Here is a 27,177-nt window from a genome sequence, read left to right as displayed (position 1 = left end):
GGCAGCTCTTTCCAAGTTCCAAGCAGGGACTCAGTTCTGCGCATCTGGCGGGTGTGCCCAGATTGCAATCTTCGCACCAGGCATCCAAGAACGTGCTTCGGACACACGCAGGGTGGTGGAAGCGGGTGCTTGGTTTGCATCAGGGCTGAGGAGTGGAGTAGCTTCAGCGCCCGGAGCACGCACCCGCTCACACTCCCCAAGCCAGGGAGCGGCCACTCTGGGCACGAGGTCCCAAACCAAGTCTCCCGCTCGGCCAGGAGCCGGGGAGTACCCCAGGTCCCGGTCTGGGGCCGCCGCGAGTCTACCCTGCGGCGCGCACTCCTGACCCGGCCCCGCCCCCCGGTGGCCGCGAGTAGCGGGCGGAGCGCAAGCAGAGAGGCGCTCTGGGCTGTGCCGCGCCGCCTCTCCTTGGTGTCGGGGGAGGGACGGAGGGACCCGGCGGGAGACAGAGAAAGCCTGACCGACCGGCTGGCGAAGAGCTGCATGCAACCGGTGGGAGGCCGGGCCGGCTGGGTCTGAGGCTCGGGATCGGGCTCGGACCGTTTCCCGGCGGGTCCCTGGCGGTGAGCGCCGACGGCCCGGAAGCGGCGGCTCTGAGCTGGCAGGCGGAGGGCTGTCTCCTGCGCCCGCCTGCCCGGCGCGGTCCGAGGATGCGGGGGGGCGATGCCCGGGGCCAGGGACGCGCTCTGTCACCAGGCGCTGCAGCTGCTGGCCGAGCTCTGTGCCCGTGGGGCCCTGGAGCACGACAGCTGCCAGGATTTCATCTACCACCTGCGGGACCGTGCCAGACCCCGGCTCCGCGACCCAGGTGAGTGCCACCACTGCTGCCTGAAGGGACCCAAGGGCCTTGGGCTGGGACTTGAAGCCGCAACGGGGCCTGAGGCAGAAGAGCGACGCGGACTGGGAGAGGGCGGGGGGTGGCCACCGAGCCAGGAGAGGGATCAAGAACCATTGCACTGTGGCCTGATGCTGTAGCCAGGCGGGGACCCGGGCGGTGGCTACTGCACGGAGGCCGAGTCCCGGTCGGCTGGGGCAGGGTTGGAGGGACCACGCCCGCCACCTGCGCTCCCATCGCCAGGGCTCCTAGGGGCGGCTCCCTAGCTCCGAGCTACGCTCTCCACTTCCTGGGCTATCTGCATTCAGAGCCAGGTGAGGCCGTGGCGGCCTCGGAGCCGTGGGAAGGGGGACGAGGCCGAAGGAAACTCTGGGAAGTTGGGAGTTGGGGACGGCCCCGGGCTGGGGCCGAATCCCACCGGGTGCTGCTCATCGTTTCTCCTGAGCGTCTAGTTCCTTTCCTTGGTCTGGGGTGAGAAGGGCGGGACGAGATCCGGCGTTGGGCCGGGGACAGGGAGCTTCTGGTCTTGGGCAGAGGGGCCTGAACCCATTCCAGGCGGGTCGCATGGCGTGGAGGTGGCCTGGGCCTGGGCGCTAGGCTCAACCAGCGACTACCGCCGGCCACACTGGGGTCCGTAGGCTCGTCGGTCCTGGCTTATGCACCTGTAGTTATTCCTAGTGAAAGTTGCAAAGCTCTTAACTTTGGAAAGTTCATTTATTTTGGCATTTGACCAATTAAGGTTGGAGGAGGGAGTTTTAGCGGAGCCATTTGCTTTTCCCGAGTTCCCTGTGTCTCCCAGGTCGTCTTATCCACTACTGGCTAGTGGAAAATGCATTCCTTCCAATGTTTGCTTGAGATGTTTCTCACCTGGAGAAATAGTTTTCTCGAATATTCTCCCAACCTAAGTACTTACCAGAAAAGCATATTGTGGTTGGATTGTTAAAAATGGGATGAGAAAATGGCCTTTCTCTTGATATTGCTGTGTATAAATATTGGAAATGAGCTATTGCCTTGCAAAGTATCATGGACGAGCTGAAACCAATTTATTATATACAAATCCATTTATCCAAAAGATAAATTAAAGAATTATTTGATTTATAACGAGTGTCACACTGAGCCAGACTTAAATAGTATCTCCTTGATATATTCAAGATGGGTATGTGGTGTGAAGTCATCTGCTAAAATTTAAAAGTTTATATCAGATTTTCCCTACTGGAGGCTTTTTTTCTATTGAAAAAGAAAAAATATTGTTTTCCATTGCCAGTGGTTATATATAAATTTATCGAAGGTGTTCTAAGTTGGGGAAGTTCGTCCTTAAGCAGCAGAAGTAGGACAATTATTTTACATGCCTTGCCCAAAGCAAGTGTTAGTATTGAAACATCTCACTTCCTTGCCTCTGACCGGACCACGAGTTTTCCTTGTTATCCCACATATGCAGTTGTCTTTGGCTTTACAAGAGAAGATGGATGAGGCCTATCTCCGAATCACATATTTTTGGCCAGTTTTCTGTCTCTGCTCCTTTTAATCCAGGGGCTGGATCCTGTGTTTTCAGGTTCTCTTCAGCCCCTACACCAGGCAACCCCTGAGAAAGAGTCACTAAGAAGACTTCTTACAAGAGTAAATCTGATTCCTTGGCTGAGGAATAGCTATAGATAGGAGTCGACCTTGCTGCTCTGAGTTCCTGATATTAGTGCTCTCCTTTCTTAAACTAGGACACAGGGTTTTGAAGTAGCCCCATGCCCCTCTGGCTCTTTGGTTTGTGTTGGAAAGTAGCCAGCTCATGAGGGAAGGGGTGGGGGTGGGGGTTCGAGTGCGAGGTGAGAGGAAATGAGGCCAAAGATTACATCCTAAGTGCACCCTCTCCTTCAGGACGCTTTTCCCTTCATTTCCAAATCTCCCTTCATTTCCCTCCTTCCTTGCCTTGTCGACATTCATTCTTACATCAGATGCATTTGTCTTCAGCCTTCTGAAGCAAGAGTGACTTTAATCTCTGAACCCTAAAAGCTGAGTAGCTAGAAAAGCTGCACCACACAACACCGTGTGAATGTCCCTGCTATGATAGTGTGAACCAGAACAACCATGCACAGCAGACCTGAGACATGGGTTCCTAGAGAGAGTCATCTCTGTAAATGGATGACTTCTTTTTCTGTAAAGGAATCCACCTGAATGCCATGTCCTAGCTTTCTCTGTTATTGTCCATTCACGGCCACCCAGTGATAGCTAGGTTTCCTCAAGCTCAACTAAGGACTTTGGTTATAAAAGGAGAAAAAAGATATAATTTCCTGTGGAGAGCAAAGTGACCCTGCATCTAGGAAATTTACTCATTTTTTCAGAGGTGTGGAAAGACTAGGGCACAGACCAGTGGACCTGAGCCATCAGAAAGGTTATTTTTTTGTCCGGGTAGTTATAGTGCCCTGTTGGGAGAGTACAGCACCCAGATTTCCCTGACTTGGTGTTCACAGAGGACTTGATGCAATTGTGATTTTAAAAAATAAGCCTAAGTTACAATTGGAACTGAAGTGCCTCACACAGTCTGTCATCTGTACCAACTTGTGGAAAGTAAAGTGCTGAGTGTGAGCACTTTCATCCATAGAAAGCAATTAGAATGTGCTGTTGGTTGCTTTTATGGTGTTTTATATGTTACTGATGTGGGACATAAACTTGCAGGCCTCAGAGACTAGCCTTTAAGGCAGAGGGAAGAGCAAGTGCAAAGGCCCTGAGGTGGGAGCATTATTGATATGATTCTAGAAATGGTGACTTCAGAGGTGGCTGGAGAGGTGTGAAAGAGATGGAGAGTGGTAAGACATATGGTCAAGAGTTAGAGAGAGTGGATCATGCAGAGTCTTGTAAACCATTATAAAGACTTTGGTTTTTACTCTGAATAAGATAGGAAGCCATTAGAAGGTACTGAGCGGAGAAGTGACAACACTTTGACTGCTATGTTGAAGAGCAAAGGTGAAGTCAGAGAAACCTCTTAGGAAGCTGTTTCAGAAATCCAGACAGAGGTGACAGTGACTTCAACAGCGATAGTGGCAATGGAGGTGATGAGAAGTAATTGGATTATGAACACAATTTGTGGGTACAGCCACAAGTATTTATTGAAGGAAGAGATGTGAAAGGTGAGAGAATGACAACTAAGGAAGCTTCAAAGGCTTTTTGACCTAAAAATTCCATGTACAAGTAGAAGTCTTCAGGAAGAAGGTAGGGGTGAGGAGGGAAATCATGAAGCTTATTTTTTATTTTATTTTAACTTTTTGTAACACATTAAGTGTGTGATGCCTCTTTAGATAGCCAGGCTGTTTTTCAGTTAAACAGTGACCTGAGGTATGACTATCCTCTTTAATGTCAATTGCTCTATGCTTGTATTTTATAACTGGAGACTTCGCTGTCAAGAAGATTAATTGGTTGTAGAACAGCATGATTGTTAGAAGGTTTTCCTTGTAGGGAAATAAAAGGTCTCTTAAATTTCTACCCATGGATCTTGATTATACTTTTTTTGGTCAAAAAGCATTAGTCTTATCCCTCTTCTCCATCATACACCTTTAGCTACTAGGAGGTAACCTATCCTAACTTCTCTAGATCCACTCTTTTCAAGGAACAGAAAGGAGGATTGGATCATGTAATGTCTAGGTCTTAAACATGTTTTATCATTTTCTTTTAAAGTCTTTTCTTCTGTAGGGTGCCAACCATGTTTGTGCCAAGCACTTTATGTAGGTCATTTCACTAGTCCTCATAAGTCTTCTAAGCACTCATCTGTGTTCCAGCAGCAGTAGCAGCTTCTGGGAGCTTGTTAGAATCGGAGAATCTCAGTTATGTCCCAGACCCACTGAATATGAATCTGTATATTAACAGGATCCTCAGGTGAGAGTTGTAGGCACATTAAAGTTCAAGAACCATGGTTAAAAGTGATTGATATATATGAGTAAACTGAAGTGCGGAGAAGTAAACTAGCCCAGGGCCATGGAGTCCATTTAAAAGAAGAATTGGGTCTAAGTTCAAATAGCTTCTTAGGTAGTCACATCACATATACTGAAAACTGAGGAGTTGTTGTCAATGAATAACTAGGTATCTTTCATAAGAGCCACGCTTAGACCTACTTTCTCTCTTCTGTACTTGTATGATGGATTTAATCCCCAAGTATAGGTCACATTCTATGTAGTTATAAAGATTCAGATTAGTATTTTTGATTATGAATTCTGTTATCCAGGATACTGGTTTTCCATTCATGTTCCAACTCCATATTCTGGAGATTTTTCTGCATGTTCTCTGTGTTTGTACCCAAGGTCTAGAAAAGCTTCAGCCGGTCAGAGTGTGAAGCAGAGCCTTAAGACTCGTGATTAGTGACTCTTCTCTCCACGTAAATATTACTCTATTCAAGAAAAGCTTTTTCTAGATCACTGGTTTTCAACTTTGACTGTACATTAGGAATACTTAGGGAGCTGGAACAAACAAACAGAAAAAAACAAACAACAACAACAAAAGCTACCAACGATTGGGCTGCACCCTAGACCAGTTTTAAATCACTGTCTCTGGGAAATGGGCCTGGTATCAGTATTTTTAAAGTTCATCTATTGATTCTGATGTGCAGCCAAGTAGAGAACAACCTTTGAGACCATTGGGCAAAGAATGCATCCACCTAACGCTTCTCAGCTCAGCTCACATTTGTTTCTTGCAAAGTTAGGAAAGATAGTATCAAATACCAGGAACCTTCACTGTTACCCTGTACAGCTAGCACCCATATCAACTGATTCTTAACTTTCTTTTCACAACATTATCCCAAATTTTTATTTTGAGGGCTCGTTGAACATGTCATAAGGCTCTATTATGTCCATCCAATCTGAGAGGGGAAAAAACAAACCAATCAAGAAAAATCTTGTCTAAATAGAGTGTCATTAAAAGGTCAGAATATAGAACCTTCACGAATGTCACCTTATGTTATAGTCAAGTCACTTATTAGAAAATGTACATGTAAAATAATAATTAAATATAATTTCTATGAGAAAACCTCCAAAATAATCATCAAGATTAAATATTAGCCTTGATTCAAATTTTTCTAAGATAGTCAAAAGAGAATCCATCTTGAAACACTGGATGTTTATGAATAGACCTTGGCGTGATTATGCACAATGGGATTAATTTTTTAAAATTAATGTTAATTGCAATCAGGAAAAAGAGTCTTCTAAGGAATGAGTGGCATATTGGATGCACAATATGTGAAGATCTAATTTGCATTTACTTCAGTGACATTTTAGGGCTCCTTCATAAATATTTTATTTAAACAAGTGTGTTTTCATTTCTGCGGTACTCCTCTACATGGACCAGTGAGTGGTTTAGTCATGAGGTAATTATCAAGAGGGGAAAACAAAAGCAAATTGTGGTAAAGGCATCGCAGGCAGCCCTATGGCCAGCTGCCTCTTTCACAATAAACAAAAACACAAACTTTTTGATGTGGGATGAACTCTCAAGGAAAAATTAAACCGACACCTAAAGGAAATCATCCTAAAATTTTCTATTGTATCTAGAGCATAGGTATTGCTTGCACTGAAAAAGCATTGAGGCACTTTTATGTTTGTGGTACAAGTGCAATTTCCCATATGGTTGGCTTAAAAACATTCATAATCTCTTCCTAACAGGTTGACTCGAGGGAATTAACAAGTTCACACTCCAAAGTGTATAGAGAAAGTGGAGGAGCTTAGTGAGAGGCATACATGGGGGAGCAATCTCACTTTTGAAAGGATAAGTATGGAGTACGCATTTCTATTTTCTGAATGAAGTTGAATAAAATCACCATTTGTGAAGAAGTTTTCAGTGTTCACTGCAATCTTGGAGCAAGAAATGTGCATCACAACTTCTTTTTCTTTCAAATGTTTCATTTGGTGGGCTCTAGGAAGGGCTTTAGACCACATCAAATCCTGAGGACTAGGCTCTGCAGATCTCTTTGAAATCTTCATATGTCCTTGAACATGTATTTTATCACACAAAAAATTTAAGTCAACATTGATAGAACTGCACCTGAGAGAAAAAATATCTTCCAGGACATCAAGATGACAAAATGATATAAGCAAGGACTTTGGAGTTAGAATCTGACTGCACTTACTACCTTAGTGACCTTGAGTAAAATATTTCACTCTTCATTTTATTCATCTGTAAAATGGGAGTGGAAGTTTGCTGTAACACTGTGCCCAGAGTAAATGCCCAAATAAGTGATCAGTAAATTGATGTTGTTGGTAGTATCACCTGCCCATGTTTCCTTTCAGCTGTAGTCCACAAACATGTTTATATTTTACCATTTGTAATTATTTGTAGGCTAAATTTACTTTTTACTGTTTTGTAAACTTAGCATTTTATTACCTCTTATTAGCTGTGTGTTCCTGGGCAAGTTATTTAGCCTCTGTGTCCTCATTTTCTCACCAGTAAAATGTATTACTAGTATCTGGGTTACTAGTATCCAGATAAAGTATAGACTGCCAGTTCAATTTGAATTTCAGATAAACAATGGGTAATAATGTATGGCACATAATTATACAAAACAATTATCTGTTGTTTATCTGAAATTCAGATTGAACTGGGCATCCTATAATTTTATTTGGTGATGCTCACAACCCTATACTAACTAGTACCTAACTCACAATGCATATGAAATACCATAGTATCTGGTATATGCTCATAGTAATACACATAGTAAATGCTCAATAAATACTAGCCATTGTTTCTATTATTATAATTTTCCCATTGTTAACACTTATTATTATGTAATTATTATTATTATTGTGAAGACTATGTATATTCCAAAGAATGGCTATACCTTTTTTATTTAAGCATTCTTTTGAGGCTATTCTAGCTTGTAATTTTTCTTTTTTTTTAGTGTGAATAATGTCTTGTATTTATAGTTCCCTATTTCCTTTTGGGAAAAATTTTTCATGATAAATTATAAACAGTGAGCCCTAACTGCTTTCAGTAGATCTATGTTAGTTAGTTCTGCTACATGTCAACAGTAAATCTGCTAGTGAATTAGGTGTATAATGTGAACAAAAAGTTGCTAATTTTACATGGTTTAAATAGCTGCCTAGTTGTTTTGATTTGTGTCTTTTTTTTGTTGGTAGGACTGAATATTTTTTGTTTTGAACCTTCTTATATTTACTCTTATGTGATTTTTTGTGTTTTCTACCACATTCTCTATCATGTGCCAGTTTATTTTTTGAGAATCTTAATGTTTTTTCTACCAGTTTCCATTAATTAGAATGTACATATTCTGTCAAATTGGCTCACAGAAGGAGTATTGTATAGTGAATGAGCTTAGGTTGTCTGACTATAATCAACCCATTATATTAAAGTGTCTTTTGAAATTTCAGGGGTGCTTCAATAAATAGGGGTTAGTTGTAACATTCTTTTCCAATGCAAAATGCTGCATTCATTAATATGAAATATGAGAAAAGTTGTTATAATTTGAATCTCTTTTTCTTTGTGTTTTCTTTCCCACTCCAAACCACCCCACCCTACCCTTATGTAGCTGTTACTTAACCACATAGAATTGATCAATCTTTTCTAGTTATAATTAAGTTAAATTCCAAAAACATTTATTGAGGGCCCCTTAAGTGCTATGTACAAGGTTGGGCATCTGTCATTCAAAGATACATTAAACATGCTTACTGCCCCTATGGAATTGACATAAAACAATAATGGCAAATAATAAAATCAAGAAGGGAGATATCTGCTGGATACAGTACAGATGAAAGAGTAGAGAAGTAATTAGCTGACTGGAGCAGATCTGCAGAGGCTTCCAACAGAAGGCTATTCTTGGGCAGAAGAGTTTGCCTGGAATTTGTTGGTGGGAAGAGCGTTCTAGGAATTTACAAAGGTCCTAACACAGAAGAGGATGAATTCTGGGTAACAGTAAGTTGAGTGTGTTTTGTGAATGTTGAGCGATGGATCTGCTCTAGTAAACAATGGTCAAATCAGATCACGAAAGCCCCTGTATGCCATTGCCAAAATCCCACTGAGGGCTGACTGGAGCACTCTGATGCAGAAATCTTGAAAGAAGTACAATTTATATGATAAGCCCAAAGCATCCATTCTCAGCAAAGCACACCAGGAGATTACAGTTCCGTGAATGCAGCTTCTCAAGTCTTCCTGGTTCCTCATGGAAAATATACTCAGGTTACTGGCAAAGATGTTCTTTCTGTCCAAGATAAGGTCCTCACAGATTGGAATCAATGAATGGAAGTTTACCCATTTTAGATCTCCAACATGTCACCCAAAACCCAACTGTAGTTACCTTGAATAGTTGTAAAGACTGCCTTTAGCAAGTTTAGTCATCTGGTTCAAACATCTGGATTCCAGATATAATTCCTGACTATGCCAACAGTGACATCTTGCTTCCTTGCCTGGTTATTTAATAATGAAAAAAGCAATATGTTCAGCTGCATTGTAACTACCCAGTCTGTGGATGTGCACAGTCTGTTTTCTCTGAAGTTATAGGGCCCAAGAGGGAATAAGCATGGCAGGCCTGCCTAGTGCCCACCAAACCATGCTGTAGAGATGGTTGTTTTTTCTGTGTACAGGGGCTACCAATTAACAGGCATAATTTTTAAAAATAATTGATTGAATGCCCTTAAGTGGGTCACATGTTGTCCATTTCTAATATCGGCCTCCTCGTCCCCACCCCATACATGTACACTTTGCTTATCACATTTTTGGGACATGCCTGCCTATTGAAGACATCTTAGTTTGTATCAGCTGTAGCACTGCAGAACCATTAAGAGTTTACGCTGAAAATTCAGGTGAGTTTTATCCCTTAATTTGGTATTCTGGAGACCGGATGAAAATTGATTGGAGAGGCTGTAGTTGGGAATGCCAGTTATTTGCTCATCATATGTTTATTGAGCATCTGCTAAGCACCAGGCTCTGTCATAAGTATGTACAAATGTAGATATCTAGACACAGTATTGTATATACAGTAGGGAATCAAACAGAAAATTAAAAGTTTGTCCTCATGAAAGTTACATTTTGGTGAAAGGAAAATGATAATATATATGTAAATTATATAGTATGTTAGATAGTAGTAAGTGCTAAGGAAAAAAAAAACAAAGCATGGAAAGAGACCAAGACCTAAAGACTAAACTGGCATCACTGGGAAGTTGACAAATGAGTAAAGGTCAGAAGGAAATGTGGGAGCAGGATACGCATGTAGCAGGGGAAGAGCATTCCAGGCAGGAGAGCAGCGGGTACAAAGATCCCAAGGCAGGATCGTGCTTGACATGTTTAGGTACTAGCCAAGGGTTAGTATGACTGTAGTGAGGTTGGCAAAAAAGAGAGTAGTAGTAGATGAGGTCAGAGAGGTGATGGCAGACTGATTATAGGCCTCTATAAGCCTTTTATTTTTTTAAGTGACTTTTACTTGCAGTAAGATAGGAAGATATTAGCAGGTTTTATCAGAAGAGAGATAACATCTGACTTAGGAAGAGAAAGGATCACTCTGCCAGCACATAGAAAACAGACTATAGGAGGGTAAGGTTGAAGTTAGGGAGAGGAGTTATAAGGCTGTTGTAATCATGTAGGTGAAAGATGGTGGTGGCTTGGACCAGAGTGATAGCAGTGGAGATAGTAGGAGGTGGTCAAATTCTGGGCAGCTGGAAGGTGGAGAAGACAATATTTACTAATGGATGGATATTGAGTGTGAAAGAGAGGAGTCAAGACTAAGACTGTGGCCTGAGCAGCTAGGAGAATAGAGTTGTAGGAGAAGTAAGCTTGAGGGGCATGACCAGCAGCTCAGTTTTTGATGTGGGATGTTGGAAATGCTTATTAGTGAGTCCTGTGGGGATACAGACTAGACGGTTGGATATATGAGCCTGGAGTTTGGGAAAGATGGCTAGGCTGAAGGTATAAACATGGGAGTTGTCAGCATGTATGTGATATTTAAAATGAGTCTGGCTGAAATTATCTAGGAAGGCAAAGTGAACAGGAGAGTGAAGAGGACCCGGACTAAGTTCTGGAACTGTCCAACAGTAAGAGGCTAGAGAGAACGTGAGGAACCACAAAGGAAGATTAATGAAGAGACACTAGAAATGAAAGAGAAAATCCAAGCAAGATGTTGACTTGGAAGCCAAGATTAACAAGAAGGTAATCAAATAAGAAGGAATAAGCAACTGTGTCCAGTGCTACTGTTAGGTCAAGCAGAATGAAGACTGGGTACTCACCATTGCAGGTAGTGATGCAGGGGTCATTGGAAGTGATGTTGACAAGCATTTTTGATAGAGAGATGGGAACAAGAGCCTGATTGGCATGGCTGTAAGAGAGATTGAAGGGAGAGGAATTGGGGCAGTGAAGACAGAATATTCATTTAAGTTTTTCTGTTGACAAGAGCAAATAAATGGTATAGTAGTTGCCGGTGAGGGAAGTGAGATCAAGGGTTTTATTTATTTATTCATTCATTCATTCATTCATTCATTCATAAGTTACAAGATTTAACAGCACCAAGGTGATGGGAAGGACTAGTACAGAACAAAAATTCATGATATAGGATAAAGAGGGGAGGATTGCTAGAATGATATACTTGGTTGAGAAGTTGGGTATATTTCCCAAGAGTTCAGTGTAGGCATTTAGGCACCACAGGCACATAGATGATATTTAAAGCCAAAAAACTAGATGAGCTTACTGTCTTAATCCATTTGCACTGCCCTAGCAAAATTACCATAAGCTGGGTAGCTTATGAACAACAAACATTTATTTCTCACAGTTCTGCAGGCTGGAAAGTCCAAGAGCAAGGAGCTGTCAGATGCAGTGTCAGGTGAGGGCCTGTTCCTCATAGAGAGTACCTTCTCTCTGTGTCCTCACGTGGTGGAAGGGGTTTCTTTCATAAGGGCATTAATCCCATTCTTGGGGGCTCTGCCCTCACAGTCTAGTCACTTCCCCAAAAGCCCTAGCTCTTAGCATTTTTCATACTAGGGATTAGGTTTCAATATATGAATTTGGGGAGGACACAAACATTCAGACCTTCACACTTACCAAGGGGTGAATAAAAAGTAGAAAAGAAGTCAAACAACTGATTAGAAGTCAGAGAAATGTGCAGGAACCACTAAGGAGACTGAGAAGGACCAGAAAGTAATGTAGGAGAAAAATCAAGACCATGCTGGCTTGGAAATTAAGAAAGTATTCCTAGGTGGAAGGAAGGATCCCCTGAGTTAAACGCAGCTGATAGGTCAAGATGACAACCGAGAACTGACCATTGCATTTAATAACATGGAGGCTAATTGGTGACCTTGAACCGAGTGGTTTTGGAGGAGTGGTGCCTGAGTGGAATTGGTGAAGGTCCAACTAGAGTCTTTTAAAAAGAGAATGAGAGGAGAGAAATTGAGGGAAAAGTAAGCAATTTTTTTGAATTATTTTGTGAAGGGAAAGGGAGGAGAAACTGATTCAAAAGAAGGCTTTTAAAGGAAAGACAAAAGAACTGTATATTCTGGAGAGAGGGAAAAATGATGTAGAGGATTGAACCACTGGAGTGATGTGCTAAGTAGGCTGAGTAGGTGGGTTTTCAACAACACTTTATTCATTGTCAAGAAGTCAGGGCAGAATATGTGGGCACAGGTGGGCAGATGTGGTTTGGGAATCTTGCAGAAGTTTGCCTTCTGATTGCTCTTCTATTCTTGGTGAAATAGGAAGCAGCAAATTTATAGTCTGAGAGTGGGGATGGTTAGGAAGTAATGGCAACTTGAAAATAAGAGAGTTATAAATGTCTAGGAGAGTGGAAGAGCAAATTGATTAGGGAAGGAAGTGTGATTGCCAGGCAATACCAAGGGCCTGCTTGAAGTTGGCGATCATGAATTTAAAGTGATTTCCATCAGCATAGGTGTGTGTTTTTCTTCCATGTTCAACTCTTTTTGTGCAGTCATGGAAGAGAGGGAAGTTTGTGTTTAAGCCAGGGTTGTGTGTATGTAGAACAAGGAAAGAGTGGCAAAAGAGCTGAGGGTATATAGAATAGATTGGAATGATTGATTCTGAAATTTCATCAGAGCAAGGAGAGAAAAGCAGATATGTAAAAGGATTAGGGGTAGTGAAGACGTGGTAGGATTAGTGGATTGTAGGTCCTGGAGGGGTGGAATGCTTGTTGAAAATGCAGTGAGGAGAAGGGGGTCAGAGAGTGAGATGTTTGAAATCAGGATTCTGGAGGAGTTGCAATTGTTGGCATGACCAGGTCCAGGACATGATCACGAGAGGCATGATGGGGAGAGGGGAACAAATGATTGAAGATAGGAGCTCAAAGAACTACAGGCCCAGGGTTTTGGAAGTGCTATAGACATGGATATTGGGTTTGCTGAGGATTATGACGAAAGTAGTTTTGGAAAGAGTGACAGTAAGCCAGCAATTGAGCTCTTCCAGGAATGTGGGGGAAGCGATCTGAGGAATGATAGATGTCTACAACAAGGATGGGTGGCTGTGGTGTAGTGGTGTGGTCAGACAATGTGAGATTTCAAGCTGGGTATTTTTAAGGAAAACAGCAGCAGGCAGTAAACTATGAATTTTTACTTAAGTAGAAGTGTTGAAGGAATATTTTAAGGCAGTAGAGATGCCTTAAGAGATATTTAAGAGATAAAATAATTAGTAATGATATGAAATAGAGAGATCCTGATTCCCAATTTTTTTGCGTATGTGCCTGGAAAGATGTCCATATAACTTATTAGGTTTACCACAGGAAGTCAAGCACATTTTGTGGGAAAATAATGAGATTAATTTTAAACACATTAAGTTTGGGATATATATGACATCTCATGCAGATGTCCAGGGCAGTTGACTGGTGGAAAACTGGGAAGAAGTTACTGGAAATAAGGAGGGTGAAAAACGATTGAATGTCAAGGCCCCTTGTAACTCGAAGATTTTTGTAAAGTGGTTCCCGGTTCCAGCTATGCATCAAAATCAGTTAAGGAACTTTTGAAGACACAACTACCCTGTCCCAAGATTGACCAAATCAGCCTTCAAGGGTGACATCTAAAATACCTCTACACAGCTAGGGTTGCAAATGACATGCACTTACGGCCTTCATGGTTTACAATTACTTTTTACAGCCCCTTTGTCAAAATAAATGCTCAAACTGTCTATGTAAAACTTTTGTAAAATATTAGGCAAAGAAACCCAAACTTGAAAATGTGTTTTCTATCTATGATGGATTATTTTTTTTTAACCACAATGAGTTTTCTCTAATTATTAGTAAGTACAGCTACTCTTGGCACAATTACTAATAAATTCTGTAGAAAATTTAGCTCTAGGATGTAACTGTAGTGTCCTAGCCCTAAGTAAAATCATGGTCTTCTTTATCTCTAGGCAAGTAATATGATTATCATTTGTTCTTATTTTAGGATAACCATGCAGTACATAAACCCTGTGAAAACTCTAACTGGGCCATGAGGTTAGAGAATAACATGGTTGCTTGATTCCTGTAGGCTATAAATCATCCTAGCCAATATGCTCACTTCTTGTCAGAAAAATCTGTGAAACAGAGAAAGAAGCTGGACAAGAATGAGGAGGCCACATTAGAATCACTTTTATCACTTTTAACTTGGGAGTCATAGGATCCCAAGTTAAACATATTTCCATTCTTATTTTTCCAAATAATATGAATGTCAATTGCTGGCATAGCTGAGCTAGCTCTGAAGGCTTCCCAAATCATTTCAGAGGAAATGAGAAAACAGTGCTGCTTGCTCTTCTTTAATCTGTTCCACCGTGACTGCTACTTTAGATTTAATATAACTGTAATATCGCAAATTTATAGGTCATCCTTCTTCTGGGGCTTTTAAAGTACTTTGTGTGTATTACTTTAATTTTTAGGGAACTCAGATTCATCGTCTTATAGAATCTATTTCAGAGGGAATCTACAAAGAGAACTAGAAAATCCCCCAAAGTGTTTCTTTTTTTTCTTTCAGATGCCTTTGGTAGGAAAATTCATTGATTCTAACTCCACACTGCTTTAGAGGCCATTTATGTGTGGATTACTGTTGGCTTCTCTTGGGGAGAATCTAATCCCCACAAGTTCAGTTAGAGAGGATCCACTCCGCACGCTGATAAAGATTAAAACTGCAGCTCTTTTCCATTGCCTTGTCTTCTTTTTTTGTCTTTTAATTTTTGTATTATCTTATGCTTCAGTAATTCAATCACATCTGCCTTCCCAGTGCCTCAGTATGTGGGAACCGGGAAGTTAAATTGGGCAGATTAACAAAACAGGAGCTCTACTTCATGTGCCTTTATAGTAAAATGTGATGTCTTAGGGTTTGCAGTGGTGTCCCATAGTGCTAGAGACAATCATCAGATTTGACCCAGGGAAACTCCTGGAGAAAAGTGAGTAGTAAATAGTGGCCTTAATGATGCAATTAGAACATGGGGGATTGTCAGAAGAGGATCAGAGTTAGCTTTGTAGTACCTGATTCCTTAAATGTTTAGGAAATAGTTTCATTAAATATAGTAAAATATTTGTCTACTGATTTATATTGCTTTTAATCTTCTCTTTTTCCAAAATCTCATGCTAATTAAATTAACCTTCCTATAAAAAACATACTGAATACAATATACGTCATTAAGTGAGACTTATTTTAGGTTCATAAATAGTACAATAAACTATAAAGACTTAGAAGTCATAAACTTTTACTTTTCATTAATGAAGCAATCTGTAAATATATAAAACCAAGTTTGTTATAACTTTACAAATTAGAAAAATGAGAATTATGTTGGAGACTACAATACTTCGCTAGTAATAGAATGCATCAAATAGACAAAATAAATACATAGAGGATAGAAGTTATATAGTTAAAATAATAAAGAAAAATCATATTGACAAAACATTTAAAAAATTAATCAGCACGTGATTAATTTTTTAGACATGACAATACAAAGGAAAAGTTAATTCCAACAGGTAAAAATTGCATGCGCCACATTTACTGACCATAGAATAATCAATGAATGAATCAATGAGTGATTAAGAAGTAACAACAATACCAAAACTCTAAACACTTAAAAATTGAACTCTTTCAGAGATCTCTTGAGTTAAAAAAATCAGAAACAGACACTGAAATTATAGACGTTGAGAACACAATGGAGTATAACCAAAGCTATATTTAGATGAAAATTTCTAATTCTAAGTTGTTAATAGCAAATAAATACAGCAATAGAAAAAAATGCATTGAAGTTAAGAGCCTAAAAATAGAAAAGTAAAGCAAATCAAAAGAAGAAAGAAAAAGAGCAAAGCATCAGTAAAACCAAAAGAAGAAATTACTGAATTAGAAAGTGAAAAAAACCCAAAGAAGCAGTGTTAATAAATAAAACCCAGGTGTGTCATTCTGAAATGAAAAATAAATATTGTGCTATTCTAATTAAGGACAAAATGAGAAAGCACAAATATAAAGCAAAAAGAACAAGAAAGAGGATTTAATAACAGATACAGAAGACAATAGAAAGCATAAGAAAATGCCATATATGTCGATGTAGAGGTACAAATTGAGTGGAAGGCATAAACATCTTAGAGTGAGTATAAAAATATTTAGAAGAAATTGAAAGGTGATCAAAGAACTTTCTGTGTAGAAAGGTATAGGCCTAAATATTTTTATAGCTCAAGTAACAAAATATTAAGTACTACATCAGCCCTCTTATTTGTTGGAACCACAAATAGTCATTACAAATTTGTGTTGTCATTGCAACAAAAGTTTTCAGTGAGCACAAGAATTAAAGGTCATCAGCACTTCCATTAACAATCACTGTTAATACTTTTACCAGAAGTGGAATTGCTAGGCTTATGCACATTAAATATTTTGATATAAAATTAACAAATTGTCCTCTACAAAGGTTTAACAATTCATATACTGTAGAAACTATACTGTGGCATAGAAAAAACATGGAAGGCATCCTAATTTACTATGTGAGGCTAGTATCACACTAATATCAAATCTGACAAAGACAATAGTAAAGAAATCTTGATACCAGTCTCAGTTAAGCACATAAATATATTGTAAATAATAGTAAAACAAATACAGCTTTGTATTAAAAATAATGATGTACTGTAACCTGGTGAGGATTTAAGACTACAGGAATGGTAAAATACTAGGAAGCCTAGTATTGCACAGATAGGTTTTTTTGTTGTTTTATATATATAATTATTTTAACTTTTGACGATTTATGCAAAATAAGTCACAAACTGTACACATTTTCCTCTATCTCCAGTCATTCTCTGATTTTAAAAATATAACCGTATTGAGACATGTTTTACATATTATAGAATTCACCCTGAAAGTGTACAATGGAATTATTTTTTAGTAAATGTATGAAGTTGTGCAAACATCACTATAAATCAGTTTTAGAACATTTTCAACATTCCAGGAAGATTCCTCATATCCATTATCTGTTAATCCCTGACTCAGGAGGCTACTAATCTACTTTCTGTCTCTATTAATGTGTCTGTTCTAGACGTTTCATATAAATGGAATCATACAATATGTGATCTCTTCTGAGACTGGGTTCCTTCCCTTAGCATAATGTTTTGGAGGCCTGGCTATATCATAGCATGTGTCATTAGTTCTTTCCTTTTTATTACTGATTAATATTCCATTAGATGGATGTATTTCATTTTATTTATTCGTTTACCAGCTGATGGACATTTGGCTTGTTTCCAATTTTGTGCTATTGTGACATGGCAATACAGTGTCTGGTAAAGATGGCATTTCAAATCAGTCGACAGGGGGAGAAAATGGGTTATTCAGAAAATGGGGTTGAGATAATTGAGTAACTATTTGGGAAAAACATTATATGCCTGCTCCCAAAATTTTTCATGTGGTTTAAATTTTACAAATATAACTGCTAAAATTCCAGAGGAAATTATGTGACAATCATTTTACAATCAGAATACTGTATAGATGACAGCAAAACAACAACAGCAGGTTAGACACAGAGGTAAATTTTTAAAATTCTTTCATGTAAAGAGACCTAGGAGTAGTCTTCCCAGGTCTGAGAGGCTCTAGGTAGTCTTAAGATTCAGATTTCTTCTGTCTTTCTATGTTTGCCTTCTTTAGTGCATGACTTCAAATTTGAAGTCACGTTATGGGCTAATATGGCTGCTGGAATTCCAGCACTTACATTTGCATCCCTGAGAAAGACAAAAACCTCACTTTCAACTTGAGTCTGCTCTTTTAGAGTAACCTTCCTCGAAGTCCCACTCTATACTTGTGCTTTCATCTCATTGATCAGAATTTAGTCATATTGCCATCCCTAGCTACTAGAAGGTTGAGAAATGTAGCCTTTTAGCTTGATATATTTTCACTTCAAATGCAATTTAACTTCTCTTATTTTGGAAAAGCGGGAAAACAGATATGGGGTGGCAACTACCAGTGTCTGTGATCTTTGTAGTAGGTGAAGCCTTCCTTAGCATGACCCTAAAGCCAAAAACTGTAAAAGACAAGGTTGACAGATTTTGAAAAGCACAACAGCAGAAGCATTTTTATTTTGCAAAGTTCATTGTCAGCAAAATTAAAACAAACTTCAAAGTGGGACAAAATAATAACAATGAATGATAGAGGATTAAGATTCTTAAAATGTACTGCTGAAATACACAGTCAAGTGTAAGACACACTTGACTGTGCCTTTTGGAGAGAGTGTATCAATTCTTTGATTACTCCTTAAATGTACAATAATACCATATTGACGTTTATTCTTTTATATATATATATTTTTAATCATGTTGACCTTTTAGCAAGAGGGTGCATTTTTTTATGGGGCATTATTAGTTTAATTCTCTCCCCTCAAGGGCACATTTTAGGCTCATCCATTAAATGAAGCTCACAAATGCTGTTATAGGCTGTTTGATTTAGGACAGATTCAGCTAGATTACCTGAATGCTCAATTAATTGCCACAGTGAGAATTGCTTTCAGATTGATAAGAAGATCAAATCAGTAGCCATTCTCAGTTCAGTGCTTCATTAGGAAGTGAATTAAAGCAAAACCATTAGTGGTCATTTTTCTAAATGCTAATCAGTGAATTTCAAATTGTAGAAAAAAATTGTGTGTTTTTAGTGGTTATTATAGATAAGTGTTTTGAACTGAGTTCAGGACTTCAGGAATTGAAAGGGGGCATGGTTTCTAGCCATATCACTTAGACAACAATAATTCCTCACAGCTTTCTGTTAATATCTTCTGATAACAAGCAAGTTGGAGCCAAGTGGCTTTGGCTATTTGGTATCCTTGGTAACCACTGTTAGATGATGAATTGAATCAGTTAAAATTAATTTCTTGTGAAAAGCTGCTTCCATGAGAGGATACTGACTTTGATGTTTAGATGCACAAGATACATATATATATATATATATATATATTATATATATACACACACACACTTACACACACATATACATACACACACATAATGTGGAGAGAGTGTCATCAGGTGTGGAGATTTTTTGCAGGTAACTACAAAGCCTAATAAATTTAAAAGAAGGATGAAGGAAGACTGCAAAGGGCTCTGCCTCTAAGAACTGTGCTTCTACTTGGAGAGGGAAGATTTATATAAATAAAGGAATCTGAAGCATAATAGTCACTATTATTTGGCTGGAGAAGTAGCTGTTCTTTTCTTGCATCTGCGAATGCTGTCATGACAAAGCTATTTTATTGTTACAGAAGTTTGGGAAAAGATAGAGAACACATTTTTTCAATATAAAATAATACATTATATAATTTGGCTCCAAGCCCACTTTTGATGTCAATTTAGGAAGCATTTTTCTTTCATCTTGGTAGGTGCCTAACCTGAGGACCATATCTCCTACAAACTCTGCACTCCCAGAAGTTAACATTTTTAGGGTTATTGCTAGAACACGCAAAACCCAGTGCTGGACTGTGTATAATGGATTGCTATTTGGTTCAAAAGCAACACTCCTATATCCTGTTGGGTCTGTAGCAAGAGCAATCCATTGTACCAAGATATGTCCCAGGTCCCTGGCCCAGGCCTGCCAGTCATGCATTTCCCTGGAGGGACAAGGGAGGAATGGATGCCCCTGATTTCAGTCCTACATAGAATTTTAACTACTGCTGACTTCAGAATGTTCTGCTTGCTTTTTTTTTTTTTTTTTTTCTTTTTTGAGATGGAGTCTCACTCTGTCACCCAGGCTGGAGTGCAGTGGTACCATCTCCGCTCACTGCAAGCTCCGCCTACCGGGTTCATGCCATTCTCTTGCCTCAGCTCCCGAGTAGCTGGGACTACAGGTGTGTGCCACCACACTCAACTAATTTTCTGTATTTTTAGTAGAGATGGGGTTTTACCGTGTAAACCAGGATGGTCTCAATCTCCTGACCTCATGATCCGCCCGCCTCAGCCTCCCAAAGTGCTGGGATTACAGGTGTGAGCCATCGCACCTGGCCTCTGCTTGCTCTTGGATGAGCTATAAGATAGATATTTAGAGAAAAAATGCAGAAGCTGAGCTGTAAGAAGGTAAGTCAGAGCTTCACGTATAAGTTGGACTCTTACAGTCTTTCACCATTGAATCTGCTTTTGTTCTACATTTAAATACTTCCTAAATAAACAAGAGCAGGACATATCCTGGGCAGTCCATGTAAACTGAATTCAAAGACTGCCTCACCACTTAATAGTTGTATAATCTGTGGAGAATTACCTAACTTCTTGGTGTTTCAGTTTTCTTATCTGCAAAATGAGGATAATAATGCTTATAGGGGAACTGAGGGTGTGAGTAAGATCATGACTTTGGGACACAGCATGTCATTTAGAGATCAATTAATGTTAGTTCTCTTATTAATCCCCTCAATAGAAGCCTTTTTAATGTTTCACAAAAATCATGACTGACTTCTGTCCCATTCTTTATTTTTGCTTTCTTTTACTTCCTCCATTAATCTCTTTTCTTTTCTTCCACCCACCTTCTAGTGCCGTTATCCATTATTGTTTTCTCTCCTCTTTCTTCATCTTCTCCCCTCTTGCTTCATTTTATCCTCCAGACTTTTTATTGGTGTTTGTTTGTTTGTTTGTTTTTTCTTCTACATACCTTACGTGACAATGTAATGCAATCTAGCTATTCACTCATCACATTTAACAGGAACCTATCATGGACTGGTCACTGTCCTTGGTGCTGGATTTGTGAAAAAGAAAGGCATGAGCCTTGTCTTCAAGGAGATTACCTTCTCCTGGAAGATACAGACATGTAAACAGGCAATTGAAACTCAGCGAGGTAAGGGAAAGCGTGTTTTGTTCTGGTAGCACATAGGAGGGGCACTATCCCAAATTTGGAGGAAGTGGTGTCACGAAAGGCTTCTCCAGAGAAGAAATAAATAAGCTCTGAAGTGTCATGGGAACGAGTGTTCCAGTAAAGCATTTGGAGGAAGAGTTTCTAGTAAACAACATGTGCAAATGTTTAAATGCTTGAAGTGGCATGTGATCTTAGGGACCCTGACTAAGTCAGGATTGGTGGAGTTGAATTTGGAAGTTAGAGTGGGGGGTTGTTTATGTAATGACAGTTAAAGTCAGAAAGGTAAATAAGGACTTTGTGGGTCATGTTAAGAATTTACATTTTATCCTAATCTTAATAGTTATCTATTTTATGATAGAATCTATAGAACATGAAATGCAGTAGGAGAGTGGTATAAAGGAAATCTAAGGTTTCTGATTTAGGCAGCTGGGTCATATAAAATGCAGAAGTAGGAGCAGGTAGAGGGAATGAGAAAGAGAGACTGAACTGGGTTTTAGAAATGTGTATTTAAGGTTATGTAGTACCTGTAGTTGTAAATATGGGCCTGAAATGAAAAAAACAGTTTCAAATATTATTTTGAAATTTGATAGTGATTGAGCATTTTTTTGACTGGTTTTTCTGAATGTCCTTACATTCTGATGGGCATAGTTAAGGAATTATGGCCCATCTATATGTAGCCCAGAGAGAAAAGTATAAGAAGAACATAGTTAATGTGGGAGAGAGAACCCAGTATTTATTTCTTTTGAAGGCAATTAGGAAAAAATCGGGAGTGTTTAACCTCTGATATCACAGGAGTTGCTTAAAAAAACTTGAAGTTTCCTTCTAAGTGAGTCCCATGGCCAGGACATGTCCTAATGGTAGTCTGAGGGAAGTGTATGAATGAGGTTTTGGGGTGAGTGATAAGTAAGAGCTTATTCTCCATACTCAATCTCCAGTAATAGAGAGGTCTCCAAAGCACCTAATTTCATTGAATAAAATAAAATTATTATGGGATTTATTTTTAAATGTTTGGAGTTTACAGCAAACTAACACAAGAACAGAAAACCAAACACTGCATGTTCTCACTCATAAGTGGGAATTAAACAATGAAAACACATGGACACAGGGAGGGGACCATCACACACCAAGGCCTGTCAGGGGTGGGTACAAGGGGAGGGAGAGCATTAGGACAAATACCTAATGCATACCAGGCTTGAAACCTAGATGACAGGTTGGTAGGTGCAGCAAACCACCATGGTACATGTATACCTATGTAACAAACCTGCACGTTCTGCACATGTATCCCAGAACTTAAAGTAAAACAAACAAAAACTGTTTGGAGTTTATATTTATTTCTGGCCTGTATGCTGTTTGAGATAAAGTCTTATGATAAATTTATTACCTGCTGTGCTATGTAGAACTGCCTTTGATTAGTCAAAGCCTGACTTTTCTTTTCCTTCCAGTGGAGTCTCCTCATTAAGGCATTTCTTCTTTTTAATTTTATTTTTTTATTATACTTTAAGTTCTAGGGTACATGTGCACAACATACAGGTTTGTTACACATGTATGCATGTGCCATGTTGGCGTGCTGCACCCATTAACTTGTCATTTACATTAGGTATATCTCCTAATGCTATCCCTCCCCACTTCCCCCACCCCATGACAGGCCCCGGTATGTGATGTTCCCCATTCTGTGTCCAAGTGTTCTCATTGTTCAGTTCCCACCTATGAGTGAGAACATACAGTGTTTGGATTTCTGTCCTTGAGACAGTTTGCTCAGAATGATGGTTTCCAGCTTCATCCATGTCCCTGCAAAGGACATGAACCCATCCTTTTTATGCCTGCATAGTATTCCATGCTGTATATGTGCCACATTTTCTTAATCCAGTCTATCATTGATGGACATTTCGGTTGGTTCCAAGTCTTTGCTATTGTGAATAGTGCTGCAATAAACATATGTGTGCATGTGTCTTTATAGTAGCATGATTTATAATCCTTTGGGTATATCCTCAGTAATGGGATGTCTGGGTCAAATGATATTTCTAGTTCTAGATCCTTGAGGAATTGCCACACTGTCTTCCACAAAGGTTGAACTAGTTTACAGTCCCACCAACAGTGTAAAAGTGTTCCTATTTCTCCACATCCTCTCCAGCACCTGTTGTTTCCTGACTTTTTAATGATGGCCATTCTAACTGGTGTGAGATGGTATCTCATTGTGGTTTTGATTTGCATTTCTCTGATGGCCAGTGATGTTGAGCATTTTTTCGTGTATCTGTTGGTTGCATAAATGTCTTCTTTTGAGAAGTATCTGTTCATATCCTTCACCCATTTTTTGATGGGGTTGTTCTTTTCTTGTAAATTTGCTTCAGTTCTTTGTAGATTCTGGATGTTAGCCCTTCGTCAGATGGGTAGATTGTAAAAATTTTCTTCCATTCTGTAGGTTGCCTGTTCACTCTGTTTCTTTTACTGTGCAGAAGCTCTTTAGTTTAGTTAGATCCCATTTGTCAATTTTGGCTTTTGTTGCCATTGCTTTTGGTGTTTTAGTCATGAAGTCCTTGCCCATGCCTATGTCCTGAATGGTATTGCCTAGGTTTCTTCTAGGGTTTTTATAGTTTTAGGTCTAACATTTAAGTCTTTAATCCATCTTGAATTAATTTTTGTATAAAGCCTAAGGAAGGGGCCCAGTTTCAGCTTTCTATGTATGGCTAGCCAATTTTCCCAGCACCATTTATTAAGTAGGGAATCCTTTTCCCATTTCTTGTTTTTGTCAGGGTTGTCAAAGATCAGATGGTTGTAGATGTGTGGTATTACTTCTGAGGGTTCTGTTCAGTTCCATTGCTCTATATCTCTGTTTTGGTACCAGTACCATGCTGTTTTGGTTACTGTAGCCTTGTAGTATAGTTTGAAGTCAGGTAGCATGATGCCTCCAGCTTTGTTCTTTTGGCTTAGGATTGTGTTGGCAGTGTGGGGTCTTTTTTGGTTCCATATGAACTTTAAAGCAGTTTTTTCCAATTCTATGAAGAAAGTTATTGGTAGCTTGATGGGGATGGCATTGAATCTATAAATTACCTTGGGCAGTATGGCCATTTTCACAATATTGATTCTTCCTATCCATGAGCATGGACTGTTCTTCCATTTGTTTGTGTCCTCTTTTATTTCACTGAGCAGTGGTCGGTAGTTCTCCTTGAAGAGGTCCTTCACATCCCTTATAAGTTGGATTCCTAGGTATTTTATTCTCTTTGAAGCAATTGTGAATGGGAGTTCACTCATGATTTGGCTCTCTGTTTGTCTGTTATTGGTGTATAGGAATGCTTGTAATTTTTGCATATTTATTTTCTATCCTGTGTCCTGAGACTTTGCTGAAGTTGCTTATCAGCTTAAGGAGATTTTGGGCTAAGACGATGGGGTTTTCTAAATATACAATCAAGCCATCCGCAAACAGGGACAATTTGACTTCCTCTTTTCCTAATTGAATACCCTTTATTTCTTTCTCCTGCCTGATTGCCCTGACCAGAATTTCCAACACTATGCTGAATAGGAGAGGGCATCCCTGTCTTGTGCCAGTTTTCAAAGGGAATGCTTCCAGTTTTTGCCATTCAGTATGATATTGGCTGTGGGTTTGTCATAAATAGCTCTTATTATTTTGAGATGTGTCCCATCAATATCTAGTTTATTGAGAGTTTTTAGCATGAAGGGCTGTCGAATTTTGTCAAAGGCCTTTTCTGCATCTATTGAGATAATCATGTGGTTTTTGTCTTTGGTTCTGTTTATATGATGGATTACATTTATTTATTTGCATATGTTGAACCAGCCTTGCATCCCAAAGATTGTTGTGGATAAGCTTTTTGATGTGCTGCTGGATTAATTTTGCCAGGATTTTATTGAGGATTTTTGTATCAGTGTCCATTGGGGATATTGATCTAAAATTCTCTTTTTTGTTGTTGTGTTTCTGCCAGGCTTTGGAATCAGAATGATGTTGGCCTCGTAAAATGAGTTAGGAAGGATTCCCTGTTTTTCTATTTATTGGAATAGTTTCAGAAGGAATGGTACCAGCTCCTCTTTGTACCTCTGGTAGAATTTGACTGTGAATCTGTCTGGTCCTGGACTTTTTTTGGTTGGTAGGCTATTAATTATTGCCTCCATTTCAGAGCCTGTTATTGGTCTATTCAGGGAGTCAACTTCTTCCTGGTTTAGTCTTGGGAGGGTGTATGTGTCCAGGAATTTATTCATTTCTTCTAGATTTTTTAGTTTATTTGTGTAGAGGTGTTTATCATATTCTCTGATGGTAGTTTCTATTTCTGTGGGATCAGTGTGATATCCCCTTTATCATTTTTATTGCTTCTATTTGATTCTTCTCTCTCTTCTTTATTAGTATTGCTAGTGGTCTATCAATTCTGTTGATCTTTTCAAAAAACCAGCTCCTGGATTCATTGATTTTTTGAAGGGATTTTTGTGTCTCTATCTCCTTCAGTTCTGCTCTGATCTTAGTTATTTCTTGCCTTCCGCTAGCTTTTGAATTTGTTTGCTCTTGCATCTCTAGTTCTTTTAATTGTGATGTTAGGATGTCAATTTTAGATCTTTCCCGCTTTGTCTTGTGGGCATTCAGTGCTGTAACTTTCCCTCTACACACTGCTTTAAATGTGTCCCAGAGATTCTGGTATGTTGTGACTTTGTTCTCATTGGTTTCAAAGAACATCTTTATTTCTGCCTTCATTTCGTTATGTACCCAGTAGTCATTCAGGAGCAGGTTGTTCAGTTTCCATGTAGTTGAGCGGTTTTGATTGAGTTTCTTAGTCCTGAGTTCTAGTTTAATTGCACTGTGGTCTGAGAGACAGTTTGTTATAATTTCTGTTCTTTTACCTTTGCTGAGGAGCGCTTTACTTCCAACTATGTGGTCAATTTTTGGAATGTATGTTCTGTTGATTTGGGTTGGAGAGTTCTGTAGATGTCTATTAGGTCCGCTTCGTGCAGAGCTGAGTTCAATTCCTGGATATCCTTGTTAACTTTCTGTCTCATTGATCTGTCTAATGTTTACAGTGAGGCGTTAAAGTCTCCTATTATTGTGTGGGAGTCTAAGTGTCTTTGTAGTTCTCTAAGGACTTGCTTTAAGAATTTGGGTGCTCCTATATTGGGTGCATATATATTTAGGATAGTTAGCTCTTCTTGTTGAATTGATCTCTTTACCATGATGTGATGGCCTTCTTTGTCTCTTTTGATCTTTGTTGGTTTAAAGTCTGTTTTATCAGAGACTAGGATTGCAACCCCTGCTTTTTTTGATTTTCCATTTGCTTGGTAGATCTTCCTCCATCCCTTTATTTTGAGCCTATATGTGTCTCTGCACATGAGATGGGTCTCCTGAATACAGCACACGGATGAGTCTTGACTCATTGTAGAATTTGTCAGTCTATGTCTTTTAATTGGGGCAGTTAGCCTGTTTATATTTATGGTTAATATTGATCTATGTGAATTTGATCCTGTCATGATGATGTTAGCTGGTTATTTTGCTTGCTGGTTGATGCAGTTTCTTTCTAGCTTTGATGGTCTTTACAAATTGGCATGTTTTTGCAATGGCTGGTACCAATTGTTCCTTTCCATGTTTAGTGTTTCCTTCAGAAACTCTTGTAAGGCAGGCCTGGTTGTGACAAAATCTCTCAGCATTTGCTTGTCTGTAAAAGATTTTATTTCTCCTTCACTTATGAAGCTTAGTTTGGCTGGATATGAAATTCTAGGTTAAAAATTCTTTTCTTTAAGAATGTTGAATATTGGCCCCCACTCTCTTCTGGCTTGTAGAGTTTCTGCCGAGAGATATGCTGTTAGTCTGATGGGCTTCCCTTTGTGGGTAACCTGACCTTTCTCTCTGGCTGCCCTTAACATTTTTTCCTTCATTTCAACTTTAGTGAATCTGACAATTATGTGTCTTAGAGTTGCTCTTCTCGAGGAGTATCTTTGTGGCGTTCTCTGTATTTCCTGAATTTGGATGTTGGCCTGCCCTACTAGGTTGGGGAAGTTCTCCTGGATGATATCCTGAAGAGTGTTTTCCAACTTGCTTCCATTTTCCCTGTCACTTTCAGGCACCCCAATCAGATGTAGATTTGGTCTTTTCATATAATCCCATGCTTCTTGGAGGCTTTGTTCATTTCTTTTTATTCT

General features: G+C 39.3%; 1 protein-coding gene across 2 annotated transcripts in view; it reads left to right on the top strand.

The window, feature by feature from the left end:
* Window positions 1-402: 402 nt before the first annotated feature.
* The window catches only part of SYT9 (synaptotagmin 9), a 213,703-nt gene continuing 186,928 nt past the window's right edge, over window positions 403-27,177 (top strand). For both annotated transcript variants that reach the window (XM_033205654.1, XM_033205655.1), the window contains exon 1: window positions 403-808. In XM_033205654.1, coding sequence (XP_033061545.1) covers window positions 664-808 — 145 coding nt within the window. In that variant the 5' untranslated portion in view covers window positions 403-663. The remainder of the gene's footprint in view (window positions 809-27,177) is intronic.

The sequence above is a fragment of the Trachypithecus francoisi genome, unplaced genomic scaffold, assembly GCF_009764315.1.
Source record: "Trachypithecus francoisi isolate TF-2019V2 unplaced genomic scaffold, Tfra_2.0 Lachesis_group8, whole genome shotgun sequence".
NCBI lineage: Eukaryota > Metazoa > Chordata > Mammalia > Primates > Cercopithecidae > Trachypithecus > Trachypithecus francoisi.
This window is presented reverse-complemented; position numbering and strand designations above follow the sequence as displayed.